The sequence below is a fragment of the Centruroides vittatus genome, unplaced genomic scaffold (assembly GCF_030686945.1).
Source record: "Centruroides vittatus isolate TY-2023 unplaced genomic scaffold, ASM3068694v2 scaffold_324, whole genome shotgun sequence".
Taxonomy (NCBI): Eukaryota; Metazoa; Arthropoda; class Arachnida; order Scorpiones; family Buthidae; genus Centruroides; species Centruroides vittatus.
In genome coordinates, this window is record NW_027122701.1 from 1,345,101 (window position 1) to 1,369,798 (window position 24,698).

At 30.3% G+C, this 24,698-nt stretch overlaps 1 protein-coding gene across 1 annotated transcript; it reads left to right on the forward strand.

The window, feature by feature from the left end:
- The first annotated feature begins 1,315 nt into the window (after positions 1–1,315).
- Positions 1,316–23,547, forward strand: LOC136988227 (uncharacterized). Its single transcript, XM_067286081.1, has 6 exons — positions 1,316–1,627; positions 6,688–6,853; positions 9,576–9,859; positions 9,944–9,998; positions 16,766–16,938; positions 23,221–23,547. The coding sequence occupies exons 1-6, from the start codon at positions 1,460–1,462 to the stop codon at positions 23,545–23,547; spliced, it is 1,173 nt and encodes a 390-aa protein (XP_067142182.1). The 5' UTR covers positions 1,316–1,459.
- Positions 23,548–24,698: the final 1,151 nt, after the last annotated feature.

Here is a 24,698-nt window from a genome sequence, read left to right on the forward strand (position 1 = left end):
GATTTATATGTTGTTTACTGCTTTTAATTTCTATATTGTTTAATATTTATCTTTGAAATAATAGCAGATTTTCAACGCTAAACATTCAGTCTAGATTTTTGTTGAAAATGTTAGTCAGCAATGTTTGCAATGTTAGTCAGCAACTTTGCTGATTTATATTTGGTAATATGTTTAATTAATTAAATAAAATAAGATGTATGTTATTTGCTGCTTTTAATTTTTGTAGTATAATATATAATAAAAATACATTGGGAGAGGAACAATGTGCTGGCACGAAAATATTGGGAGAGATATATCTCTATGAATCGAAGCCATATTTTAAGTTAAAAATGCTATCGTCTTGAATTTTGCATATCTTAATTAAATAATATAATCAATATGATATGATTTATATGTTGTTTACTGCTATTTATGTAGCCTATATCCTTTTTATAACTTATAAGTCTTATCTACTCTTAAGTAGGTTTTTGTAAGTCTATATAGCTGATCTATAAACAATACGTAGAAATTAAAAAAAAAAAAAAAAAAAAAATTAGACCTCTATATACAGTGTACTTATATAATATCGTGAAAGGGGTAGCTAGACATCTTTATCCTAGTCCAGAGAAAACCTCCTATCCCTAAAAATTAATATTATTTTTACTAATAAAAAGTAAAATCTTTAAGGCTGCTTTTAATAAAGCAACATTCTACATATTTCATTTGTTTAAAAAGGGGGAAGGGCCACTCTACAAAGTCTTGACGGTCCTGATAATGCGTATGTCAAATAAATCTGTATTTAAGCTACATTTATATAGTAAAGATAGCATAAAATAATTTTTATCCTATATTTAAGTTATACGAGTATAGCCAGTAGGCTATACTGTATGTAAGCATAAACTATATGTAACTTCGATATAAACTTATAAATTATCAATAATATTAAAATAAATTTTAAAAATTGTTACACGTTTAAAACTTTATTATTATTATTATTTTTAATTCAATACAAACTATTTAATATTCTTATATTATTTAATTTTACTATATTACAAATTGAATAGATGCTTTTAATCGAATAAATTCTTCTTATTATTTTTTATTTGTAACAATTTACCGTAAAATTATAATCAAATAATAATAATTTAAGAAATTTTCTGTTGTTACATGTGATCGAACTAGCGGGGACTCCCCGATTTTATATATCCAATCACAGCGTAGGGTAACGAGGATTACGTCATTACGTAAGCTACTGCACATGCGTTATGGGATTTTCCCAGCTGTTTTCATATAAAAGCGGACGGTTTGTTTACTTCTGCATCACTCGTGAGACGAGAGCTTAAGGGGAATGTTTATCGTTGTCTTTAGAATTAATACGAATAAATGCCGTCCGTGTAATTATTTTAACCATTTTTAGACGAAGTAAAATTAATCGGGATCGTTAGAGAGTTTGTTTGTAGAAAAAGCTTATTAGGAAAAGATGGTTAATCGAGTTTGTATAATAGAACATTTTATTATTCCTTCCTTAAAAAGGAAGACTTTTGGTAAATTACTTCAATGGGAAAACGAAGAAAGTGGCATTTTTCGATTGAGATGGTCGCATAAGAGCGGCAGCAAATGGAATAAACGCAAGTTTGAAGTTTTTACGGTGAGAATTCATTGATTTAATTAATTAAAATATTAAATATGTTTATTATATAATTTTAGTTTTACACGCTTATAATTTGAAGTTTTGATAAAAGCAGGCCCGCCGTAAGCGGGCGTGCAAGGCGTGCACCGCACGCGGGCGGCACAATCTGTATTGCACACGGGCGCTCAAACAGCTAGCGGCGCTGCTGGATAAAAGTTATACATTTTAATCGAATGACACCTTTAACCGTTATTTACATATAGAGGAGGGAGCGTGCTGGGTTTTTTTCCCAGACCACGTGGAAATTTACACGTATAGCCTACTACTTATAAATTAATGTTATTTTTACTAACAAATATAAAAGCTTATATACTTATCGAGTATACTTATATTTATATTATATTATACTTATAAGTATACTTATATCGAGTATACTTATATACTTATATTAAACTTATATCGAGACTGTTTTTTTTTAATACAGTAATAAAGAAGCATTATGTATTTAATTTGTAACAAGAAAAAAAGGCTGATGTAGGGGAGGAATGGGACACTTTTGGGAAAAGTATATCAAAAACATAAGCAGAGAAAAAAACTCTTAAATCTGTCTTTTTTAGGGTACAATTCTAGGTCCGAATGACGCGGTTGGGACTTTAACAGAGCTGTAGAGCATACTGATAAGAACAAAAAAAGTCTAATGAACCATGGGAGAATGGGACAGTTCATAAAAGGATAACAAATTCACATAAAATTTGTATTAAAATACTTATTTAGCAAATATAAACAGTTATTACTGATGTGTGTGTCTGTACAATGTTAGTTTTACTGAGATAGCCATACTATCAGCACAAGGCTTTGCTTTAAAATATCTTACAGTATTTTACAACAGTATTTTTTTGAAATTATTGATTTGAGGTATTAAAGGAAAATTTTACTACATGATATAAACAATTTATTCAGAATACTGTGAATCGACATTTAACTGAGAACATAAGATTAATGAACCAACAATCACTACAAATATTTATTGGACATTGTATGCAGATAAATTAAGATATTTTTCATAAATAGATTTCAGTTTGTCCAAGAAGTCATCAATATTCTTTTTATTGAAGCTAGTAGTTCTTCCTAAGCTAGTGGCTTCTGGTGATTGCAATGAAAGCTGTGAATGATGTCCCATAAACCCCTTGAACCAGTCATAGCCTACAGTTTTATTGAGATTCAATGCACTGGGATATATTTTATTCAAGGCAGCAGCAAACTTGTATGTCAAATTTCTTACCTGCACTGTTGTCAGGCCATAGTGCATTTTATTTGCACTAAGCAAGTAGTTTCTTAACTTTGCTTCTTCCTCCACAGAGAAAACATTCCACAAATAAGTTTAGAATACTACAGACTCCTTGTCTGAAATGCTATTAAATTTTTTACATGTTTTGCTAGTGCTGATTTTGATAAATTCGTGACTTTTGCAACTTTCCTTATACTTTTTCCCTTGTCTCACACACCATGTTCAGTGCTTGAAGAATCATACTGTTGGCTGGTGTTGATTTTGTTGGATCTTCCATTTATGTGGCATTTTTCCTGAAAATAAAAACAAAGAATATAAAATTTAACACCACATCAGGAAAATTATTATTAGGGAGGAATGGGACAGTGTCCCACTCCTCCCTATTAATGCATTGTTGCAGTCCTCCTTACTGGGAGGTTTTGTATTATACTTACTATAACTAGACATGTGGTAGAAATAGCAAGAAAGTAATATAGCAAAATTGCATTATTAAAATATTGCTTTCAATTCTTGTATTACGCATTAAAAGTTATCTTAAACATAAACTTTTAATTACATCAGATATTGGTATTAATATTTACCTGGAGCATTGTAATGTAATTTTCTCTTCAAAAGCCTCTTCTGTTGAAACAATTCACCAGCCATTTTATAAGAGAATACAAGTGCTGTCACTCTCACTTGGGGACAAATAAAGAATTACAATAAATAAATAGGAGATCAGGAAATTCAAGTGTTCCATTCCTCCCTTGTCTCCCCTACATATAGTTGCTTGTGCTACATGGTTAAAAGCGAGTCTTATCAGAGGTTGCAATCTCGCGCAACCCGATTTTGGGGAAGCTATATCTCGTGAAGGGTAGCCTTTAAGGGTAGGGTTTATTAGACATTTTTTGATTGCACAGGGGGATCTACAATTTTGGGGGTTCCTGCCCCTCTCATTCAGAGCTAGAATCTTACCGAGGTGACTGGAGTAAAATTTCCTGAGCCCAGATATCATCCCTCAATTTGCTTTTTTATGCGCTAATTAAAATGACTTGCTACTTTGTGGAAAAAAGAAAAAATGCTTAGGGAAAGCGTAAAAGCAAAATCGGTCAGATAAATTCTAGATGTAAAAGAATAAGAAGAACCGAGATTCCCGAAGGTCATGAAGTTCAACTTGAGCAATGGAATAAGATAAGAAAGGCTTTGTTTCATTTAAAATTTTTCCCGATGCCTCGATGGCTCTGATAACAGTTAATTATAAAAACATCCTTTTGAAAAAGCTAGCAACGGCAATGGAAGTCATTTTATGAAGTCTAATATAATTTTATTCATATATATATAATTTTATTCAAATATGAATATGAAATTCTTAAATTTTTAAATTAGCTTAAAAATTTAAGAATTTAACAGATGTGATATTGCTAAATAATAATTTTTATGTAGAAAATTTCAAAAATTTATGGAAAATGATTAAAAGCACTCGTCTCTTTACGTATAATTTATATAAAAATATTATATTTCGGCAGAAATATTTTGTGATTTTATTAACATGGTAAAGTTATTTTGAATGTTTACCCAAATTTTAAAACAAAAAACATATTTAATATGCATTTCTTTATGAGAAAGTAAACTAGTATGATAATGGTAACTAATTTGTATTAAATCGTTTAATACATAAAAAATGTGGAATGTGATGATCTTTATCAATTTGCTTTTGATTATTTAATATTTAATTTATTTTGTAAATAGAATTTTGCTTTCTTTAATGATATATGTAACAAGTTTTTTATTTAATTAAAGTATTCAAATTTTTATTAACATGCAAACTTTTTAAATATTGTATATTGTTAGTTTTAACAAATTAACAGTCATTGAAGAAATTGTTTTGTGTTCATGAATATTTTATAGTAATACTGCATTAGCATTTTTTAAATTTAATTGGTGGCCAAGCATTCAAGGTGGCAGCCTGTCACTCTGGGTGACCTGAGATTGAATCCAGACTGGGTCAAAAAATCCCCAGGAATTTTTTGCAGGGTGGTCCGTCCAGAAATGTTGGGCCCCATCCCTCATCACCTGGCTGCCCCATTGTGGGCCTGACCAAACCCATAATGGGCTTGCTAAAAGAGGCACTCTTAGCAAGCCCGTTATGCAGCTTGCTAAGAGTGCTCACAGGATGGAACAGGTGAAAAATAGTTTCATCTGTATAGATGTTTGATATAGAATCTCTTTAATCTGGCATATGCCACTGAAGGTAGCTGAAAACTTTCCTTTTTAATTAGTGAATGCTGGAAAGTGAGAGGAAGGTTTCAGACCTTCCTCTCACTTTCCAGCATTTACTAATTATTACTAAGCATCACTAATTTTAGTATTTAGAAGATAACCTTGTTAATTCTAAAGCTGAAACTATCTATAATCACTTTCCTAATGTATATTTACAACTTTTTCAAATAAGAATTCCTATTACTTGTTGCACATTTCTTTTGGTATTAAAAATTTTTTATCAAATCATTTGGAGATAAAACTTTTTCTGTGGAAAGGGTTATTAAAAATTTTTTTATTAACAATAAATTTTAATTTAATGTATTGGGTTGTTCGGAAAGTAATTTCGTTTTTTCCATAGAAAAATAAATGCAATATTCTTATAATAAATAAATATTTTATTGAATTATATATTGACCATTTTGGTCAAATACCTGTTGTCATTGTTTCTGGTAGTAGCATGATTTCACATTTATAAAAATTTTGATCGTTGTTCACAAAAAACTGATCCAAGTGATTTTTGACATTGTCATTTCAAGTAAATGTCTTACAGTTAAAAAAAATTTGTATAGACTAGAACAAGTAATAATCTGAGTGTGTCTGATCTGGCGAATATGGTTGGTGTGATAACACATCCCATCTAAGCTATAACAGTTTCTGACCAGTTACCAAACTTGTGTGAAATTTGGCATTATCATGGTAAAACATTACACTTTGTTTGTTGATCAATTCTGGCCTTTTCTGTTTGATGATATTACTCAATTTGTTTACTTGATGGCACTACACTTTTGAATCAATTGTTAAATTGTCTGGTAAAAGCTCAAAAACAAATTTCTTTAAAATCCCACCATAGAGAGTATCTCCCTTTAATAACATGTGGAACCCATATTGAACTGTTTATTATTACTTAAAACGAATGGGTTTCGTTTTAAGTAATAATAAACGGTTCAATTTAACAGATTTAATCTCTTAGTGATGTCACGTGTTGTTATACGGCAGATTGCTTCAATTAGTACCCTTATTTTGTTTTCATTGGCTTCAAATGGCCATTCAGAATGTGGTGTATCTTCGATATTAAAATTGCCAGAACGCAATTTTGTAAATCAGTTTTGGCACTGTCTTTCTCTCAACACATCTTTTCCAAACATGTACCACAATTTTTTTCTTGTTTGAACAGCATTTTGGTTTTTTAGTTATAAAAAAACAAAATATGCCGAAAATGATGCTTTCGATTTTCCATATTTGATGGGTCACCGAAAAAAAACAATTGTATAGAATCAAACAAAATTTTTTACAAATAAGCCTTAAAATGTCAGCTGTCGAAGTATATAATGAAAATGTGGTTTAAAATAAAATTGGCTGGTAAAAATACAACTAATTCCTCTAGTAATAAAAAAAACGAAATTACTTTCCGAACAACCCAATACAATATCATAATTATTGAATAAAAATTTAAACTGCACATTGTTGAAAATAAAATTAATCTTATCTTCTGTTTGTACAAATTAAAAATTGATAATTATTTTATTTTTAATTTTTCTCTTCATCATAGGCATGGGATGTGGTTAAAGGCCGTACAAATGAAGATGAAGGAAATTATTATACAAGTTCCAAAGGAAGATTTAGGTCAGCGTTGAATCGATTAAAAGCAAAAGTTGTATTTATAAAATCTAAAGAAAAATCAAAATATCGTCGTTATCAATTAAAGAACTACAAAAGTATGTTCGTGTTTTTCTTTTTTAAAATTATTCTATTTTTGAAATGACAGATGTGATAAAACACACATTTATTTTGAGTTAAACTGAATAAAAATATTCATTAGGTATATTCAATATTGTTTATTGATCATTTATGCTGTCTATTAAATAGCCTACATCAACAAAATATTTATTTGGAATTAAGTGCTAACCAACTTTACATACTCTGCTTTCTCCAGAAAATTTTCTCCCCTTTACTGGAGGAAGTTCCTTTAGCTATGAGGAAACACATGTGGTTTCAACATGATGGCTGCCCAGCACATTTCACATGCAATGTTTGTGAGTTCTTGGATCCTTCCTCACAAATGGCTTGACCATGGTGGGCCTGTTACATGGCCCAACTTCATCAGCCAGACTTCTTGTGGGGCACTGATGTATACAGTACTAACATAGTAATAAAAATCTGAGATATGGGATTTTTGGATGTAGCAGATATGATTCATAATACTCATAGGATCTTTGAGAGTCCAGCAGTAAATGGTTTGCTGCTCTAAGTTTTATTCACAGGTTAATGGTGACTACTTCAAGAACATCTTTTAACTGTGCACAGAGTGGGTAGGCTCTAGCAAGGTGATGTGTTGCATGCAGTGTTGTGCTCCTGACTTCAGTATGCCTACTGGGGTAATGACATGCTTCTGGCCCTATGGTGTCTGATAAAAAAAATGCTTGCTTGTTTTATCCATATGTTCAAATTAATTCAGGGGCTTTTGAACTACCCTATAGACATACTATAGAGGGTGTTTTTTTTTTATCTTGAGACAATGAAATAACTTAATTGGATCTCATTATTTTGGGAAAAAGGTATAGACAAAAGTTGTAGGTTTCGAAGGGCCAATCAATTGGTGACCTTGACCTTCAAGGTCATTTTGAGGGTCAAGTCTGTTTTTTTCAATGGGAACACACATTTTTGACTCCAGCAATGGGCAATGGAAAGAGCGGGAAATTTCACAGCCAGATATACCTTTGACCTTATGATCTAGGTGAAAGGTCAAGATTATTTTAAGGTTTAAATTATAAGCTTTTTCTAATGGGAAACTGGAATAGGCAGGGAGGTAAAAGTTATATTTTTTCATGATCTTATTACTTTGAACTTTAAAAGCATTCACTACTTTTAGCACTACCCAGGAGTAACAATGTGGACATAGTAGTTTTCTGCTCCCTTTGAGATGCTTATTTTCAGCGCATCCCCTTGCCTCTCACTATCGCAATCCTTGTTTTCAGTGAGTCACTTTACTTTTCAGCATTACTTGAGATGTTGGTTTCGGGGAAAAATTTTATAACAAATGTTCAAAATGATGCCCTTCCACTTTGATGCATTTGTTGAGTCGTGCCTAAAATTATCACGTTTGAGATGACCTTCAGAGGTTAAATTTGGGATACTCAAGGTCATGACTGATTGTGAAATTTCCCACTCTTTCCATGTAAATGTAACTTTTACCTCCCTGCCTATTCCAGCAATAAAAAGTATGGTTTTCCATTAGAAAAAGCTTATAATTTAAACCTTAAAATAATCTTGATCTTTGACCTAGATCATAAGGTCAAAGGTATATCCAGTTGTGAAATTTCCCACTCTTTCCATTGCCTGGGTCAAAAATATGTGTTCCCATTGAAAAAAAACAGACTTGACCCTCAAAATGACCTTGAAGGTCAAGGTCACATCCAAGGTCACCAATTGATTGGCCCTTCAAAACCCTACAACTTTCGTCTATACCTTTTTCCCAAAATAATGAGATCCAATTAAGTTATTTTATTGTCTCAAGATAAAAAAAACACCCTCTATTTTGAGAATGCAGCTTTACAGAATGAATCTTCAATTAGACTAGGATTTATCTGAAGGTTTGCTTTAAGAATTTTTGAATAAAAGTTAAATTCCAAATGGATGTAAATACAAATTTGAATCTAGCTTCAAATTATTTATTTATAAACTTTTGGTTGTCTCATTACCAAGCATAGTGGTAAAGAAAAAAGTGCTGGTGAGGAGATTGGTGTCTTCTTTTATACCACCTTGTGCCTCTGGTTGCATGTTGTGAGGGTGCCACACTCTCATTGATCATTGTTCTGATATCAACAAGTTGCTCTTTTTTTGGAGTATAAATTAGGATAACATAAAAAGTTTTACTTTTATTTATAGAATTATCAAAATAAATGTTGTCTGATGAGCATCGGTAAATTACCAGCATAGCAAGTAAATAAGAAGATAGCTGTTGATATTATAAGAATACTTCTTAATGATCTTTATCAGCTTAACTTATGAAAAAGGATAATTGAAACCTAAAAAATTTATTGTAATTGCCATTTTTCCTTATAATTCTAAAATTTTATTTTAGAATTATTGGAACTTCTGGTTTTTGAAAATACAGTATATAATTTATCTTTAATTATTTTGTCAAAGCAGAATATTAAAGTTTTTTACAGTAAGATTTATTACTACTATTTTCAAGGAATGTTCATTTCTAATTATTTTTAAGTTTGTGCATCTTTATAATTGTAATTTTATTCAAGTATTTCCATTTGATTTTTTTTATTTAAATTTTTTGCTAAATAAATGCATAAATTCTTTGAAAAGTTTAATGAATGTTTGATTTTATTATTCTCATTTAAAATAATGCAATTTTTAAATAAAATATTTTGTTTATTTTTTAAATTAATCTTTAAAGCAGATTATTATTTTTTATTATTTTAGAAAGTGAAGAATATAACTTTGAACATCAGCAACAAATCATTCAAATAGATGAACAAGATCAGTTAAGTCCTTTGTCAGTTTGTAGTCAATCATCAACATTTAGTTCAGAAAGTGGACATAGTAGTGTTGAACATGAACAAAATGGTGCTGATGAAAATTTCTACAATACAAGTTTTTCTTATAGTGAAGAAAGTAACAGAGAAGAACTTTTCAGTTCATCTTATCAAAGTAATTTTTCACAAAATGATTTGTATATACTGCACAGTGATGACATTTTTCCTGATGTAAGTTGATAAATTGATCTTTCAGTTTCATAGAAAATAAAAAATTTAATTATTACAATTATAACATTTATTTATTCATTTTAGGAGTTTAGCCAATGCTTTGAAAAAGTTAATGTTAATGAAGTATCAGAAATACAAGGTAATATCATTTATGTATATCGTCTTACAATAATTTCATATAAATTTATTTGATAACTTGTAAAATGTAATAGAAAATAATATATTTTATAAAATTCATACATATACACTTCAATTGAATAATGAAGCCAAATTATAAAAATAAAAAAATGTGTATACTACATAAATATTACCAAAGTCATCTTTTTTTGTCATAGTTGGCATAAATTTTGCTATTATATAATCAGTTAATCATATACTATGTTTAAACATATTTCCTTTAGATTTAAATGGTATTAAGAATATCCTAAAAAACTTATTAGCTTAGTATATAAATGAAGTTCAAAAAATAAAACTTTGGAAATTGCTTATAATTTAAATAAAACCAATTTGTTTCCTTTGTTTTTATTTTATAATTTGAGAAAAACATTTGGATTGAATTTATAATTGGGAAACTTTCATAAGAATTAAAATTTTAAATTTACACATGTATTTGGTAGTACAAATACAATTCCACAATATATGAAGGTTAAATGGAATAAAAGTCCCATTTAACTTATAGAGGATGTCCACAATTTATTCATCTGATTAAAAAGAAACTCAATACAGTAGAGAAAAACTATAACAGATATCTGAAAACAGTTAACTACACATTGTTAATTCAAAAGTTTTTTTTCGAAATTATGATTGCTTATTAGTAAACTTTCACATGTAAAATCCATCTTAAGAAACAAAGCAATAACAAATATAGCCCACTAACCTGATAAAGCTTTGCAAAATTCAGTTTAACACAAATGTTTTCAGTCCCCTTAGGACCAAAAACTTTCACATGTGTTTCTTTTGTTGCACTCAAAATAAGAAGTCTGTGCTCCATTTTTATCCAAATATTTATTAACACCTCTGTACAATTCCATCTATAATTTTTCCATGTTAATTATCTTCTTTTGTATACACTTTGTGTTTATGAGCTTCTCAGAAAGAAATCAAGAGGGAAATCAGGGAAACTTGATAACCATCCAATTGGTCTATCTTGACCAATCCAACAAATCCATCAAGAATATCAGGAATTTCTCTTTAAGGAGATTCTAAGCCAAGTGTGAGTTAAAACTTTTTGAGTTAAAAAATCAATTTGTAGTTAACTGTTTTTAGGTATCTATTATACTTTTTACTCCATTGAGTTTCTTAATTAGGTGAATAAATTACAGACACCCTGTGGAATAAATATTTCTTTAAAGGAACTTAATATTGGATTAGTATTCTCATTGTGGATAGGAAGTAAAATGACATTTCTAGATATTCCATAAAGAACTTTTTAATCATATGGACATTTTTAAGAATTACAGAGCAGCCTAAAAATCAATTGTTAATTTCAAGTGCTTTTGTTTTAACTTTATTATGTTTTAAAAAGTAATTGTTGAAATAAACAATAAAAATTTTAAAAATTCGTTCATTTACATTAATATATGAATTAGTACATGTGTAACAAATACAAATTTTTAGAAAATACAAGAGAATTTTCTGCATTTATATTTACATTTAAATAATGTTATGTCTAAATTCTGTTAGCAGAATAGTTTTAAATGTCAAATAAAAACTATTTTAACTATGTCTAACTACTTCTGGCTTAAAAACTAGAAGATAGAGTAATTAGCTTAATTTCCATTATCTCATAAAAATATTTTTTTAAATGTAAAATATGATTTTTATCATTTTGTAGAGAAGTTTTTATAAAATAATAGTTTTAATTTTACTATTATATTAAAATTATTACAATAAAATTTATGTATTTATAACAGATATGAGCCAAGAATTTGAAACCATAAATATTCAAGAATTACAATAATTGCAAATGTTTGTGAAAATTTTTAATTCAACATGTTACTAAACTTCTTCAAAGAATAATCTGTACACAACTGTCTGATAAATTTACAACTCATCGTAGACTGCATATCTTATTAAAACACTACACTCATGACACCTTATAAATTTGCAGCCGTGTTTATTCGGTACAAACGAACGTTTTCGGTCGTGTTTAACGACCTTCTTCAGGAAATATCAAAAAAAAAAAAATTCGAACACAACGAAAATCTGCAAAAACGAACAAACTTCCGAACGTTTTTTAAAAATATTCTAAAGAGAATTGCGTGCGCCATCTCTACATCGATGCGTATTAAATAACACATTACATGAGAATAAAATAAAAATAAATAACAGACAATAAAAAGTAATATGCTCCTTGGAGACATTAAAAATAAAATACAAACATAAACTATGGTGCAAGCCGAACGGCGCACAGAACATAGGGAAGGAGAGGAGCTGTGCAGAGACAAAAAACTACGGTTTCTGTCCTTGTGTAGGCTTCCGCATATCCGCTTTTCTGAGGTTTACATGTCGCCTGAGCGCCAGCGCTGCAGAATTACTAGCCTCTCTGAAGTTGATAGATTGTCCTTTTTGGCTTGCTTTGCAGATATGCCAAGCTTCTGTATAACGGAGTGCTCGTCAACTGTGACAAGTTGCCATTCACTACCGCTCCTATACAGAAGCTTGGCATATCTGCAAAGCAAGCCAAAAAGGACAATCTATCAACTTCAGAGAGGCTAGTAAAATATCTGCAGCCTGGCGCTCAGGCGACATGTAAACCTCAGAAAAGCGGATATGCGGAAGCCTACACAAGGACAGAAACCGTAGTTTTTTGTCTCTGCACAGCTCCTCTCCTTCCCTATGTTCTGTGCGCCGTTCGGCTTGCACCATAGTTTATGTTTGTATTTTATTTTTAATGTCTCCAAGGAGCATATTACTTTTTATTGTCTGTTATTTATTTTTATTTTATTCTCATGTAATGTGTTATTTAATACGCATCGATGTAGAGATGGCGCACGCAATTCTCTTTAGAATATTTTTAAAAAACGTTCCGAAGTTTGTTCGTTTTTGCAGATTTTCGTTGTGTTCGAATTTTTTTTGGATATTTCCTGAAGAAGGTCGTTAAACACGACCGAAAACGTTCGTTTGTACCGAATAAACACGGCTGCAAATTTATAAGGTGTCATGAGTGTAGTGTTTTGATAAATTTACATTATTTTTGTTCATAATCTATTTTATATGTGGAAATTTTTCCAGAGAGATATTCTTTCAACATAGAATTCTTTTATAGGACATCAACAATTTTTATTGCCTATGATGTTTTTAAATTTTTAGTTTTTTCTTGAAAAGAATGACTTTAAATAAAAGTATAAAAGTCATTAAATAAATTCTATAAAATAGTTTTAAAACAATCAATGAATACTTTATAAAATTACTCAAGTAGATAAAATTATGTAGGCCTAATTTTCAAAATTTGAAGCTTAAGTGTAAACTTTAATAAAAATGGAATCGTAGTTGAAATAAATTTATAATTTTTTAATGAAGGAAACAATAATAAAAAATAAATTCAAAAAAATTAATTAAAGCATTTTTTTAAAACTTTTCTAAAATTGAAATCTTTTGTTTTTTGAAATTAAAATATTACTTTAAAACGTTATAGATAATAAAACTATTTGATGTGTAAAGTGAGTTATATTTTTAATATTTAGTTTAATAAATGGCAAAAAAAGTATTTTTTATGTCAAGATATATTTATGAAAAATCGTTTTTAATTAGAAACAAATAATCAAGGTTTGTTTTTCAATAAAATATAGTTAAATATTAACTATGTATTACGTTTTATTTTTTCCAGTGCTAAATTTTATTAATTAGAAAAAATAAGATAGATTTTTCTGGAAAAATTTCAATTATGATGTTACAGTTTTTGCATAATGTTTCTCAACTTATTTTAAATAATTTGTTTTAAAGTAAACTGAATTAAAATTACTGTAAAATATACAGGGTGGGCCAACGAAAACGAAACGACAGTTTTTGGATAGTTGGATTTGTATTTAAGCAAATCGCTCGGACAGGTCGATTTTATTCTCGAGGGGACATCTTGAAAATCATGCAAGGAAAAAAAAAAAATGGTCATAAAATTAAGGCGGATAATGTGTTATCTGTTAACTCTGCCGTTTCGTTTTCGTTGGCCCACCCTGTATAATGTTTAATGTAATATTCCTATAAAAATTGATAATCTAAAATTGAATGTTGAAATCTTCTGCAAGTATTTGAAATTATATCTGAATATAAAGATATTTGAATGAAGTATCTCTTGTCGTTCAAATGAAAAGTTCTAATTTCTGGTAAACTGTGATATGAAAGGGCATTATTTTGAACAATTGAAGAGAACATCATACAAATATTAAATTATACTCAGATTTATTCATTGACAAATATTTTGCCGAAGTTTGAAGAAAAGTACAAAATTTTACTTTCAACATTCCAATCTTAAATTATTAATTATTTATAATGGAATAATAATCTAAAATACAGAATTAGAACATCATAATATTGTTAAAGATCATTTTTATAAGAAACTAATAAATAAGATTTTTTCATGTAAACGAGTTTTTAAAGAAATGTTTCAAATATATTTGATTCTACAATGATTATAATGTATATTTTAAATATTACAATTGTTTTAAAATTCAGATTTTCATAAATAATCAAAGTAATTGATATTAAAGATGATTTTGAATTATTTTAAATCAAATCTAGTCTTTATTCTATAAAAATGGTCATGTAATTTCTACTAACGTCGAGAAAATAAGTTTAGCAAAGAGAAAAACAATGAACATAGGTTAAAGTAAAAATAATATTATATACTTATTTTTCTGTTATTGAAGTGAATTCATGCTTAATCATGATAATTCTATGAAAACATTTTTCGACGAATGTGAAAGCAAATTCACTTGACCATTTTCATATCCCATTCTTTATATTTGTGTGTTATGTGTATGCAATACGACATTTGTGGAAGACTCACTTTTGTATTGTTCTAATGTAAAAACATTTGATGTTTTATTGTTGATCGATCATTTTGAAAAATTATTTTAAATAAAAAATGAAAATAGAATTATATTAATATATGTTCATTAATTGTACAATTCTTAACTAGTTTGGATGATGCAATATTCTTAAGATATATTTTTTAATGCTTTACTTTTATATTAAAAGATCAGTGTTAAGAAATCACTAAATTTAAGAAAACCTCTCCATTGTGGTTGTATTCATTTACTTTATAGTAAATATATTAAAATTTATTTTTTAATCACGAATTCCGCATTATTTTTGGTTTCAATGTTTGTAATTTTTATTTTTCCGGCTCTGTTATACATAACAGGAAAAGTATGGCGATCGGTCAAAACATGACCATCCCCAAGAGTTTTATATTTTTGGACTCGGGACCTTGAAACGTCGAGAAATGCGAAAAAATTCGGGTGTTTTTTTTTTGTATGTATGGATGTGTGTGGGGGGAGGCACGATTTTGTTCACCCACTTTAAAGCTTAATAACTCCCGTGTCTTTTGTCGAAAATTTCTGAAATTTTGCAGGAAAGTTTGCGTGTTAGAGGGATTGATGCTATGGTTAAAGGTCGAGGGGTGGTGAGATAGAGGGTTGCGTGTCGCATCTCGAGTAGGGTCGGATTTAATGACGATTTTACTCGTTATTAGCATTTACATTTCTTAATGAACTTCATCTCTACCATCCATATTATGCTTTTTGCCAATTTTTAATAATTAATAATTAAAAACGTGTTTTAAAACAAAATCTCAACATATGGCGCTGCACACAATTTTAACTCTTGCCGGCAAAGTTAAGCAACTCGTTGCTGGATTTTTTTAAGTATGGCCTTAAGACGTGAGTTACAACAGTCAAAATTGAAGTGAAAGTAAACTATTTAATCCATATCCATAAAAAAAAAACTATTTCCAAAGCATATCCGTAAAAAGTATTAAGACCAAAATAACTAGCATAGTATATGAGTTACGATTTCGACGACATTTTTAAGAATAAAAAACATATTAAGTAATAATGTTTCGTCTGAAAAACAATTGTATTAATGGTAAGTTGTATAGATTTATAAAATTTTATAATCATTGATATTAGAAATTATTCTGAATATATTTCTTTTTCGATAATCTAGTTTTATTTCGTTTGTCGTATTTATTATAATTCCAACAGTCCAGTGTTTTCTCAGCCGTTTGTATACATCGACAGCTGAGAAATGGCTTCGATCGTGTTAAAAGTTAAAATTTGTGTTGTAATTTCGAATTTTTTATTTTTTTAAAGTTTGACGGAGGTTTTTATATTTGCTTTTTTAAATATTAATTTAAATTTTTCGCTTATTTCTTTCTGCCGAGAGTGAACGTATAGTGTTGCGTTTTTTTGAATAATTCTTAACTTTAAAATATTCTTTTATTATCCTTTGTAATAGCTATTGTCAGGGCCGTCGAGAAGGGAGAGGAGCTGGAGACTTTTTCCTAAACCTGTAGTAAATCTTACTCCTATAAAACTAATATTATTTTTACTAACAGAAAATGAAGTCTTTAAGATAGAATGTTTATTTATTAATAAGAAGCTATGCCTTTCTAATTACTATTGCCTTACTGTCCTTAGTTTCTTATTATATATTTTGTCAACGTGGACAATAATTAATGTCCACGTTGACAAAATATATAATAAGAAATTTTATGCCTTTCATTTGTTCAAAAAACAATGGCTAAAGGAGTCCGCTAAGAGGCAAAAGGGGCTCACTTGTATAGGTTTCCACGGGACCCATACAAGCTCTCGAAGGCCCGGCTATTCCTTTGGCGTATTCTATTTGTATTACAAATGTATAGCAAACATCGTATTTATTACTTTAATAATTAATATTTGCAAATAGGAATGTTTAAAAGAGCGAATCAATACCTGACAAGTGCAAGGATCGTGTCTCCCTGGCCTGCAGGTACGATGCCTCTTCCGTGCCTAACAGGTGCAGGGATTGCTTATTTCCTTCTGGCTCCACTTCAGTTCTATCACAATACGGCAAAGTCACGCGATGTTCTAGTGGTGCAAGTATTAATTTATTTTTATGCATATTCAGAATAATGTAAATTAGTGTGATTATTGTATACCATACAATTTTTTTTTGTGCCATTCTGAGGCAGACGTCTCAAACCTGGTTCGTGACTTTCTGCTTTTATGTGTCATAAATTTTAACAAACTTGCGTGATTGTATACATTATTGGGCTGCAATTTAAAAAAAATCAATTCAAAAATTTTTTCCGAAAAGGTGTTAGATAGATGATCTGCTCGACTCCATTGCTAACGGAAAAGTATAATGCAGGCATGGGCAAATGCGGCTCTTGCTGAAAGTGTTAATTTCTGTTTTTTATTATTATTTTTACAATTTTATTTTTATAATTTTGTGAAAATGTTTGTTTAAAAAATTCAATATTTGTTTTATATTATATTTATATTATATAATAAAATCGCGCGCCTTACCATACTATCCGCAACCACAGTACAGAACTGCGGCTCCCATGCATTTTGCAAAACCTACATTTCGGCTCCCACTGAACTCTTGCTTGCCCATCCCTGGTATAATGTATAGGGGCAAGCCACTACTAATTCGAAGTGGAGAGCTTATATTTTAAATTAAATAAATTAAAAATATGATTAAAAATTGCAGCCCGGCGTTGTGACGAGGTCACAATAAATAATTGCTCGTTTAATATATCAGTATTTCCCTTAAAAGTTTTCTTTAATATTCATAAAAACTGGTGCCTTGTTTATATTTATTTGTGCATTCTTATTACTTAGTTGATAACTTATTTCTAACGATTTACATTAACAAATTAGCGACAAGCTCATTTATTTATCATTTATTTATCACATTTATAAATTAGCTTATCGCTAATTTATCACATTTAGTTAGCAAGCCATTCTATAATGGACAATGCAAAAAGCAAAGTCGACGTTGAAAAATTGTTAAAAATTTAAAAAGTAAACCCCGTTTATCCGGCTCAAACGGGACCGGGTCCAATCCGGACAACCGAAAATCCGGAAAATTCGTTAACGACATAATTAACAGTTTACAGTACATGCACATTATATTTTATTTATTGCACATTATATTGATATATTCTTTTACAACAATATTAACTGTATAAAGTAAAAGATATATCTACATACAGTATCAGCTCATTGTTTTCATACAGCTACATACAGCTGATACAATACGCGCACACAAGTTTTCTGACTATTTGTGTAGGGTAGAATTTTTTTTTTTATTGCCTTTATCAAGATCAACCTGTAATAAGGCTTAGCGCTTCGTAGGGAAACCAAAGGACTAATTTGAACCGAAGTAATCGTGAAATACTGTATTGTGTTTATTTTTGTTGCCAGATCATCGATTATAAAGTCGTAGATGTTCAAAATTGGCATTGAGCCAAGGCAAAACAGTATTCTTACAGCTGCAACATTATACTCAGGCAAGAATGTAGGCTAGTACTTTGATTTTTTCGCGTATATAGGTTTTCCGTATGTCTATCTATCTTATTCTGGATAAACCGGAGATCCCGAATAATGGGATCCGGATAATCGGGGTTCCACTGAATTACTAAATGTTGTTTTATTAGAATCGTAATCAAAAATCGAGGCTAATTTTATCTTAATTTTTAAGAGGGGTCGATACTTCTGTTCTGGGTAGGAGCTTTTAGTGAAAATAGTTAATGACTAAAATATATGAAAATTTTATTATATGAGCGTAAATAATTGTTAAGAATTAGGGTAAAAGAGGATTAATATAATTAATCCGATGAATATTATTAAGGTTGTGTTTTTTACTTATATTTGTTTTAATATAAACCTAATCATATAACTTTATATTAACATAATTAAATCATCTTATACTTTTATTATGCTGTATTTTTTAAAGAAATTTTACTACGCATTTATTTAAATGCGTAATGAAATTTCGTATAAAACAAATTTAAACTTTAGAATCCATGTTATTGTCATTTCATTTTTAATGTATTGAAAAATTCATAATTATTTTTATGAGAAAATAAAAAGTATATAATAAAATTCACTGTCTAAAGTTAAGAAATTGAAGGGCCATTTAATATATTTTATTTAATTTGCGAACAATAACTCAATCACACAATATACATAATCATAATTTTCCATTAAATATTAGGCATTTAAACATTTAAAAAGAAGTAATAAATTTTTGTAAGATTTAATTGAAAAATTTAGTGAAATAAACGACAAAAGATAAACAATTGACGACTTTAGAACTTTTAAGATAAACGTTTTAGTAAAATATTCCTTTCTTCCCTAATAGTGTAGGAATGAATCCTTCCACGAGCCTCATTGATCAGCGCTTGTCTACTCCTAGCGATAGGATGTCTGGAAATTTTTATACTATGTTATAATTTTTCTTATACGTTCAGGACGTTTGAAATTTATACATACAAATTGAATGGATTATACCATTTTATTTGTACTTTATCAGAGATGAGAGGGCCACATCCTAATTCAGAGGGAAACTTCTAAGACTTGCAGAATTGTATCGGTACAAATTAGTATATATGCACCGATAATATGTACTGTATAAATTGTACTTAGATGTCTTTATTGAAAAAGAGAACGGAAAACATTTAATTTTGCTGTCATAAACCTTATCGTTTTATATTTCACCAGGCCACGGAGTCTCATCCCCGTGCTAAATAAAACAATATAGTTTCAGTAAATCGCAATACAGTATGTAGATTAGTAAACTTCAATATGAGCATAGTTCTTTCCTTTAACTCATTATCATCCAAATGATATTTACATGTTTAAAGAATCGCTAAAGCAGTTTCATAGCAAGTTATGCAAAAATTGTACGATTATCTTTTAAAATATATAACATGTAGGCATGATTAGATTTCTTCAGATCACTACTTTCGATAACTTTGTTTTATATCTTACAAATAAAGTTTTCAAGGGTACATTGACAGCATTTCTTTTTATATATCGAAATCAACATTGTTTAAATAGCCTACGTCAATTTGATAGTCACAGTGAATTTTCTAGTATTTAAAAATTACTATAATTATCATAGTAATTCTTATAATGTATTGCTATATCAATTATGTTTGTAATATGTATGTTTATTTTAAAGAGCACGTGTTAATGTATATGTAACACAGGAATCTGAAAAAAGAAAACAGTAATGAACTGTACATTATCAAATTAATAACTCAAGTAAAACTAAAACTATATCCGAAAAAGTTGAGGTAAATATATTTCAGTTTATTGATATTAAAATATAAATGTAATTAAATTTATTTATACGTTTAATAACTCTTCAAATAAATTACCTAAAAATTATATTTAGTAGATCTGTTAAATCTTTTGTAGGTTATTTGATTATTTTTCGCTTTTTGCGAAAGAACTTTAAATAATAGAGAATATATATACACCTACACTTGTAAAAATTAGTTAATTCGAATATTGTCATATTTTTTATTTTAAAACAGATATGACAGTATTCGAAACATTTCAAAAATTTTGTCCCAATGGGTTAAAACGGAACAAAACATTTTACGAATAATACAGGCCTGTATTAGGGATGGCGAACCTTTTTGAGTTCCTGTGCTATATAGTAAGCACAGGCCTCGAAAAATGTTTATTCATCGGAAGTTTGACTTCGAAAAACAATATTCAAGAAAATGAAACGAATATGCTTTAATTAGACTAAATGTAAAGAAGCTAATTGAAAAAAGAATGATCGAATGATTTCTCCCTACGGTACAGTACGTGTACTATAGGTTCGCCCCCGACTTGTACAAATAAAAAGTTTAAAAGTTAAATTAGCCTAATTTATATATATTAAATTTTTCAGATGTATTTAAATAAAATTCGACAAAAAAGAAAAAAATCGATAACGTTAACAGCAATTAGTGATGTTTATATTCCATCCTCGACACGACTCCGAAATATTGGACTTCCGAGCAGAATAAATAATTCTGTAGTCTACTATACTATTTATTTTAAGAATTCAAACAAATTTACAGTATTTTAAATGGTAAGTACAGTAAATATCTTGTTTATATATTAAGACTTTTAATAATTAAACATTTATCTGATCTTTGCTGTTACATTAGAATCACACATTTAGCATCCTCCGACTCTCGATATAATAAATGTGAGACCGCGGATTTTAGAGGGAAATTTTTAAATGAAAGGAAACTTTCCTTTTTTTTTTTTTTCGTTATTCGAAATTGTTATAAACACCCGCTTAGAAAAACTCCTCGCGGAGTATCGGAGCAGAGGTCTCCTCCAACTATCAACAGTTAGGTGGGAAAGTTGACAGTCGTCAAGAATTGCAAATCATTGTCAACAGCGAATCACTTCTTCTTCTTCTCTCTTCCTCACGGTTTTATATGGAGATCAGCGGATCGCTTTCCCACACTAATGCTATAAAAGCGCGAGCTACCGGAAGCTCGGGAAGCTATGACTTCCTGTTAGGGTTTCTCAAATGGGATCCAGGGATCCCGGTTGTTTTTTTAACCCGGGAAATCCTGCAAATTTCTTAAAAATTCACTTTTTTCTTATTTTATGTTAAGGTTGTGGAAATTTTGCCAATAGAAAGCATAATTAACTCATAAACTGTCAGAATACATTTGTATTTATTAATTTTAAACCTACTTATTAGTTTTTTTAAACAATTTTTCCTCGTTATGGCACGTCACAAATGGTCAATAATCAATACGTAGCTTATTTGTGGCAGGACTCTGAAAATTGTTTACTTGTCAGAACCTGTAATATCTGGAATAATTGTGCTTATGCTGTCTTAGTTTTTAAACATGTCCAGTAGCTTCAATAACTGCGTAGTTGTAACGACAGGTTGTGCAAAATGGGCGAGGATACAAACGAGTATGAAGTTTTTCTTCATAAACCTAATTATTAAAGTCAAACGAATTGCCGAATTATCGGGCTATAAGCTTGATGCCGCTATTAAAGCAGCCGAGGCAGACAAATCAAGAATACTAGATAGCAAAATACGTACTGCATCGCATCTCGAAATGAACTAGAAATCTGCCAGGCTACAGGTGAAAAAACACATCTGTTTTCTCTTAAATGCATTAAACAGGTTCTACTCATATCAATTGAATCGGAAAGAACATTCTCGGTAGCAGGTCTTTTCATTACTGAAATCAGAATCAGATTGAGTGATGGGAGTATTGACCATCTTTGCTTTTTAAAATCTTATTTAAAAAGTTTACAATAATATTTTGTATTATGTTTTATTTAAATTGCGAAAATTACCTTTTAAGTTCATTTTTTTTTTTTAAATTTTCAACTCAATTCAAAGAATTTTTATTGTTGTTGTTGTTGTTGTATGTAGTTTCCAGCGAACTTTAATAAATTTTTTCTATTTGTGAAAATTTCTGCGTAATTCAAAGGTAACTTTTAATATACAGGGTGTCCACCATGAACCTGACACATTTGTTTCGATTGCCATATCGAAGTGCAAGGCTAGTAATCAGATGTCGTGCATTCCATTAAGAGGAGAAACTGTGGAAGTTGTATAGGTAATTTTGAAAACCCGCCAAAGTGACTGTAGATGGCGTGGCAATATTCAAACGCAAAATGACTTCTCTACAAGAGCGGGTGCAAGCTGTTTGGTGGTACGCTGAAACAAATTCCGTGATTCAAGTGCTATGGAACTTTCGTTGCGTGTTTGGCAAGGAGCCACCCTCGAGGAACACTCTCAAGTTATGGAAACAACACTTCTTGCCGAAGGGAACCGTGTTAAAATCAAACGGCAGGGGCAATCCGGGGGTGCCCGATGAAAACGTGGAAACTGTGAGAGAAACGTTTCAAAAAAGTCTAAGAAAGTCCATACGACAAGCGGCGTGAGAACTGCAGATGCCAAGGTCGACTATTCATAAGGTATTGCATCACAGATTTCATTTGCATGTGTACAAACTTCAGTTACTGCACGAAATCAAACCTGACGATGGCATAAAGAGGCAGTCGTTTGCTATTGACATGCTAAGGCGCATTGATCAAGACACAACCTTCTTATCACGCATTGTTTTCTCCGACAAAGCCACATTTCACTTATCTGGGAAAGTGAATGCACACAATGCTCGAATTTGGGAATCACAAAACTCTCACTGCATTGTACAGCACATCCGTGATAGCCTGAAATTAAATGTGTGGTGTGGACTGATGCGGAATTCAATTATCGGTCCCTCTTTCTTTGTAGAAAAAACAGTGACTGGCATTATGTATCTAGATATGCTGGAACAATTTGTTGTATCACAGATCACTCATTTGCAGCCAGATTTAATTTTCTAGCAGGACGGTGCCCCTCCACATTGGAGACTGCATGTTCGATGTTTCCTCGACATACAGTTTCCCGATTGTTGGATTGGATGCGGAGGGCCGATACCGTGGCCTCCTCGATCGCCGGATATTACGCCCTTAGACTGTTTCTTTTGGGAATTTGTCGAGGACAAGGTTTACACCGGTGTCAAAATTCGTGACCTTCAACATCTTCGTGTGTGCATTCAAGATGCTGTTGCTGCCGTCAGGCCCGAAATGCTTGAAAGAATCAAGCAGGAAATGGAGTACAGACTCGATGTTCTACGTTCAACAAAAGGAGCTCATGTAGAGGTTCACTGATTTTTTAATTCTGAGTTTTTCATCATAAAATGTGCATTACTTTACATCCTTCCTGAGCGGTAGAATTTTTACAACAGTTTCAAATGTGTCAGGTTCATGGTGGACACCTTGTATATCTTACAGAGCAATATAATAATATGATTTGGAGGTTGCAGAACATATTAAATTACTTTAAAAAATGAAAAATAATTATATCATTTGATTTCAAGATATTTTGTATATCTTAAAAATAATTAATTCTATCTTGGGATTTCCCGGGACCCCAGGAAACAGTTCAGTTTTATCCCGGAATCCCGGGACAAGCAAAAAACCGGGAAATGAGAAACCGTACTTCCTGTAAACTGTCTTATTAATTATTTATTTATTATAGCCAACTCTAGCCCGATAATTCGGCTCTTGTGGATGTAAAGAATAATCAATGGCAAGAGAAAAGAAAATATAATTTAAAATAATGCAGAAGAAATTAATAATAATAAACATCGTTAAAAATAGGTAGATGGCACCTATGGTAGATCCAAAGAGCTTACCGGTAACCAGTGGATAAAAACATTGACAGCGAGTTCGCTCTTCACCAAAGGGCTGACCATGTGTTTTCTTCATATATTTAACACAAGTATAAATTGGAGCACGCTTGCCATAGAAAGTTCTCCCAGGAAGCATTTCTTCTTGGTAGATCACCCATGTATTGCTTTGTCTTATTGCATCAATTCCAATCTAAGAGCAAATTGTAGGGGCATTTTTTAATTTGTATATAGTAATAAAATAAACAATATACTTTTTCAATAATTAAGGTATACGTAAAAATATAATATATAAAATATTTTATCTTCTTCTTAATGCTAAATATATTAAACTATAAACAAATTATTTTAAGAAATATCAAAGCTCATGTTAACAGTAATAATCTCAACGGCCATTACCACCATTAGATGGCATTTAAATTAATAGACTGCTTGGATGTCATAGTGTTCTGAGGCATGGTGGATTGAACTGATATCTCTTAGCGCATGAGACATTTGACTTTCTTTTTCAGATTTCGGATTTTTCTCGTTATGAACTTAACGTTTGAATGTACCTGTTTGTTTTCCTATGAGAATTAATGAAGCAGGCTGTACGAATTTGTTGACGTGAGATGTCATTGATTGAGCCAT

Excerpts from the sequence above, each read along its gene's own strand:
- LOC136988227 (XM_067286081.1), top strand. The coding sequence starts at position 1,460 with ATGGTTAATCGAGTTTGTATAATAGAACATTTTATTATTCCTTCCTTA. Across the intron at positions 1,628-6,687 it reads GCAAGTTTGAAGTTTTTACG|GCATGGGATGTGGTTAAAGG; the intron begins GTGAGAATTCAT and ends TCTTCATCATAG. Across the intron at positions 6,854-9,575 it reads TCAATTAAAGAACTACAAAA|AAAGTGAAGAATATAACTTT; the intron begins GTATGTTCGTGT and ends TTATTATTTTAG.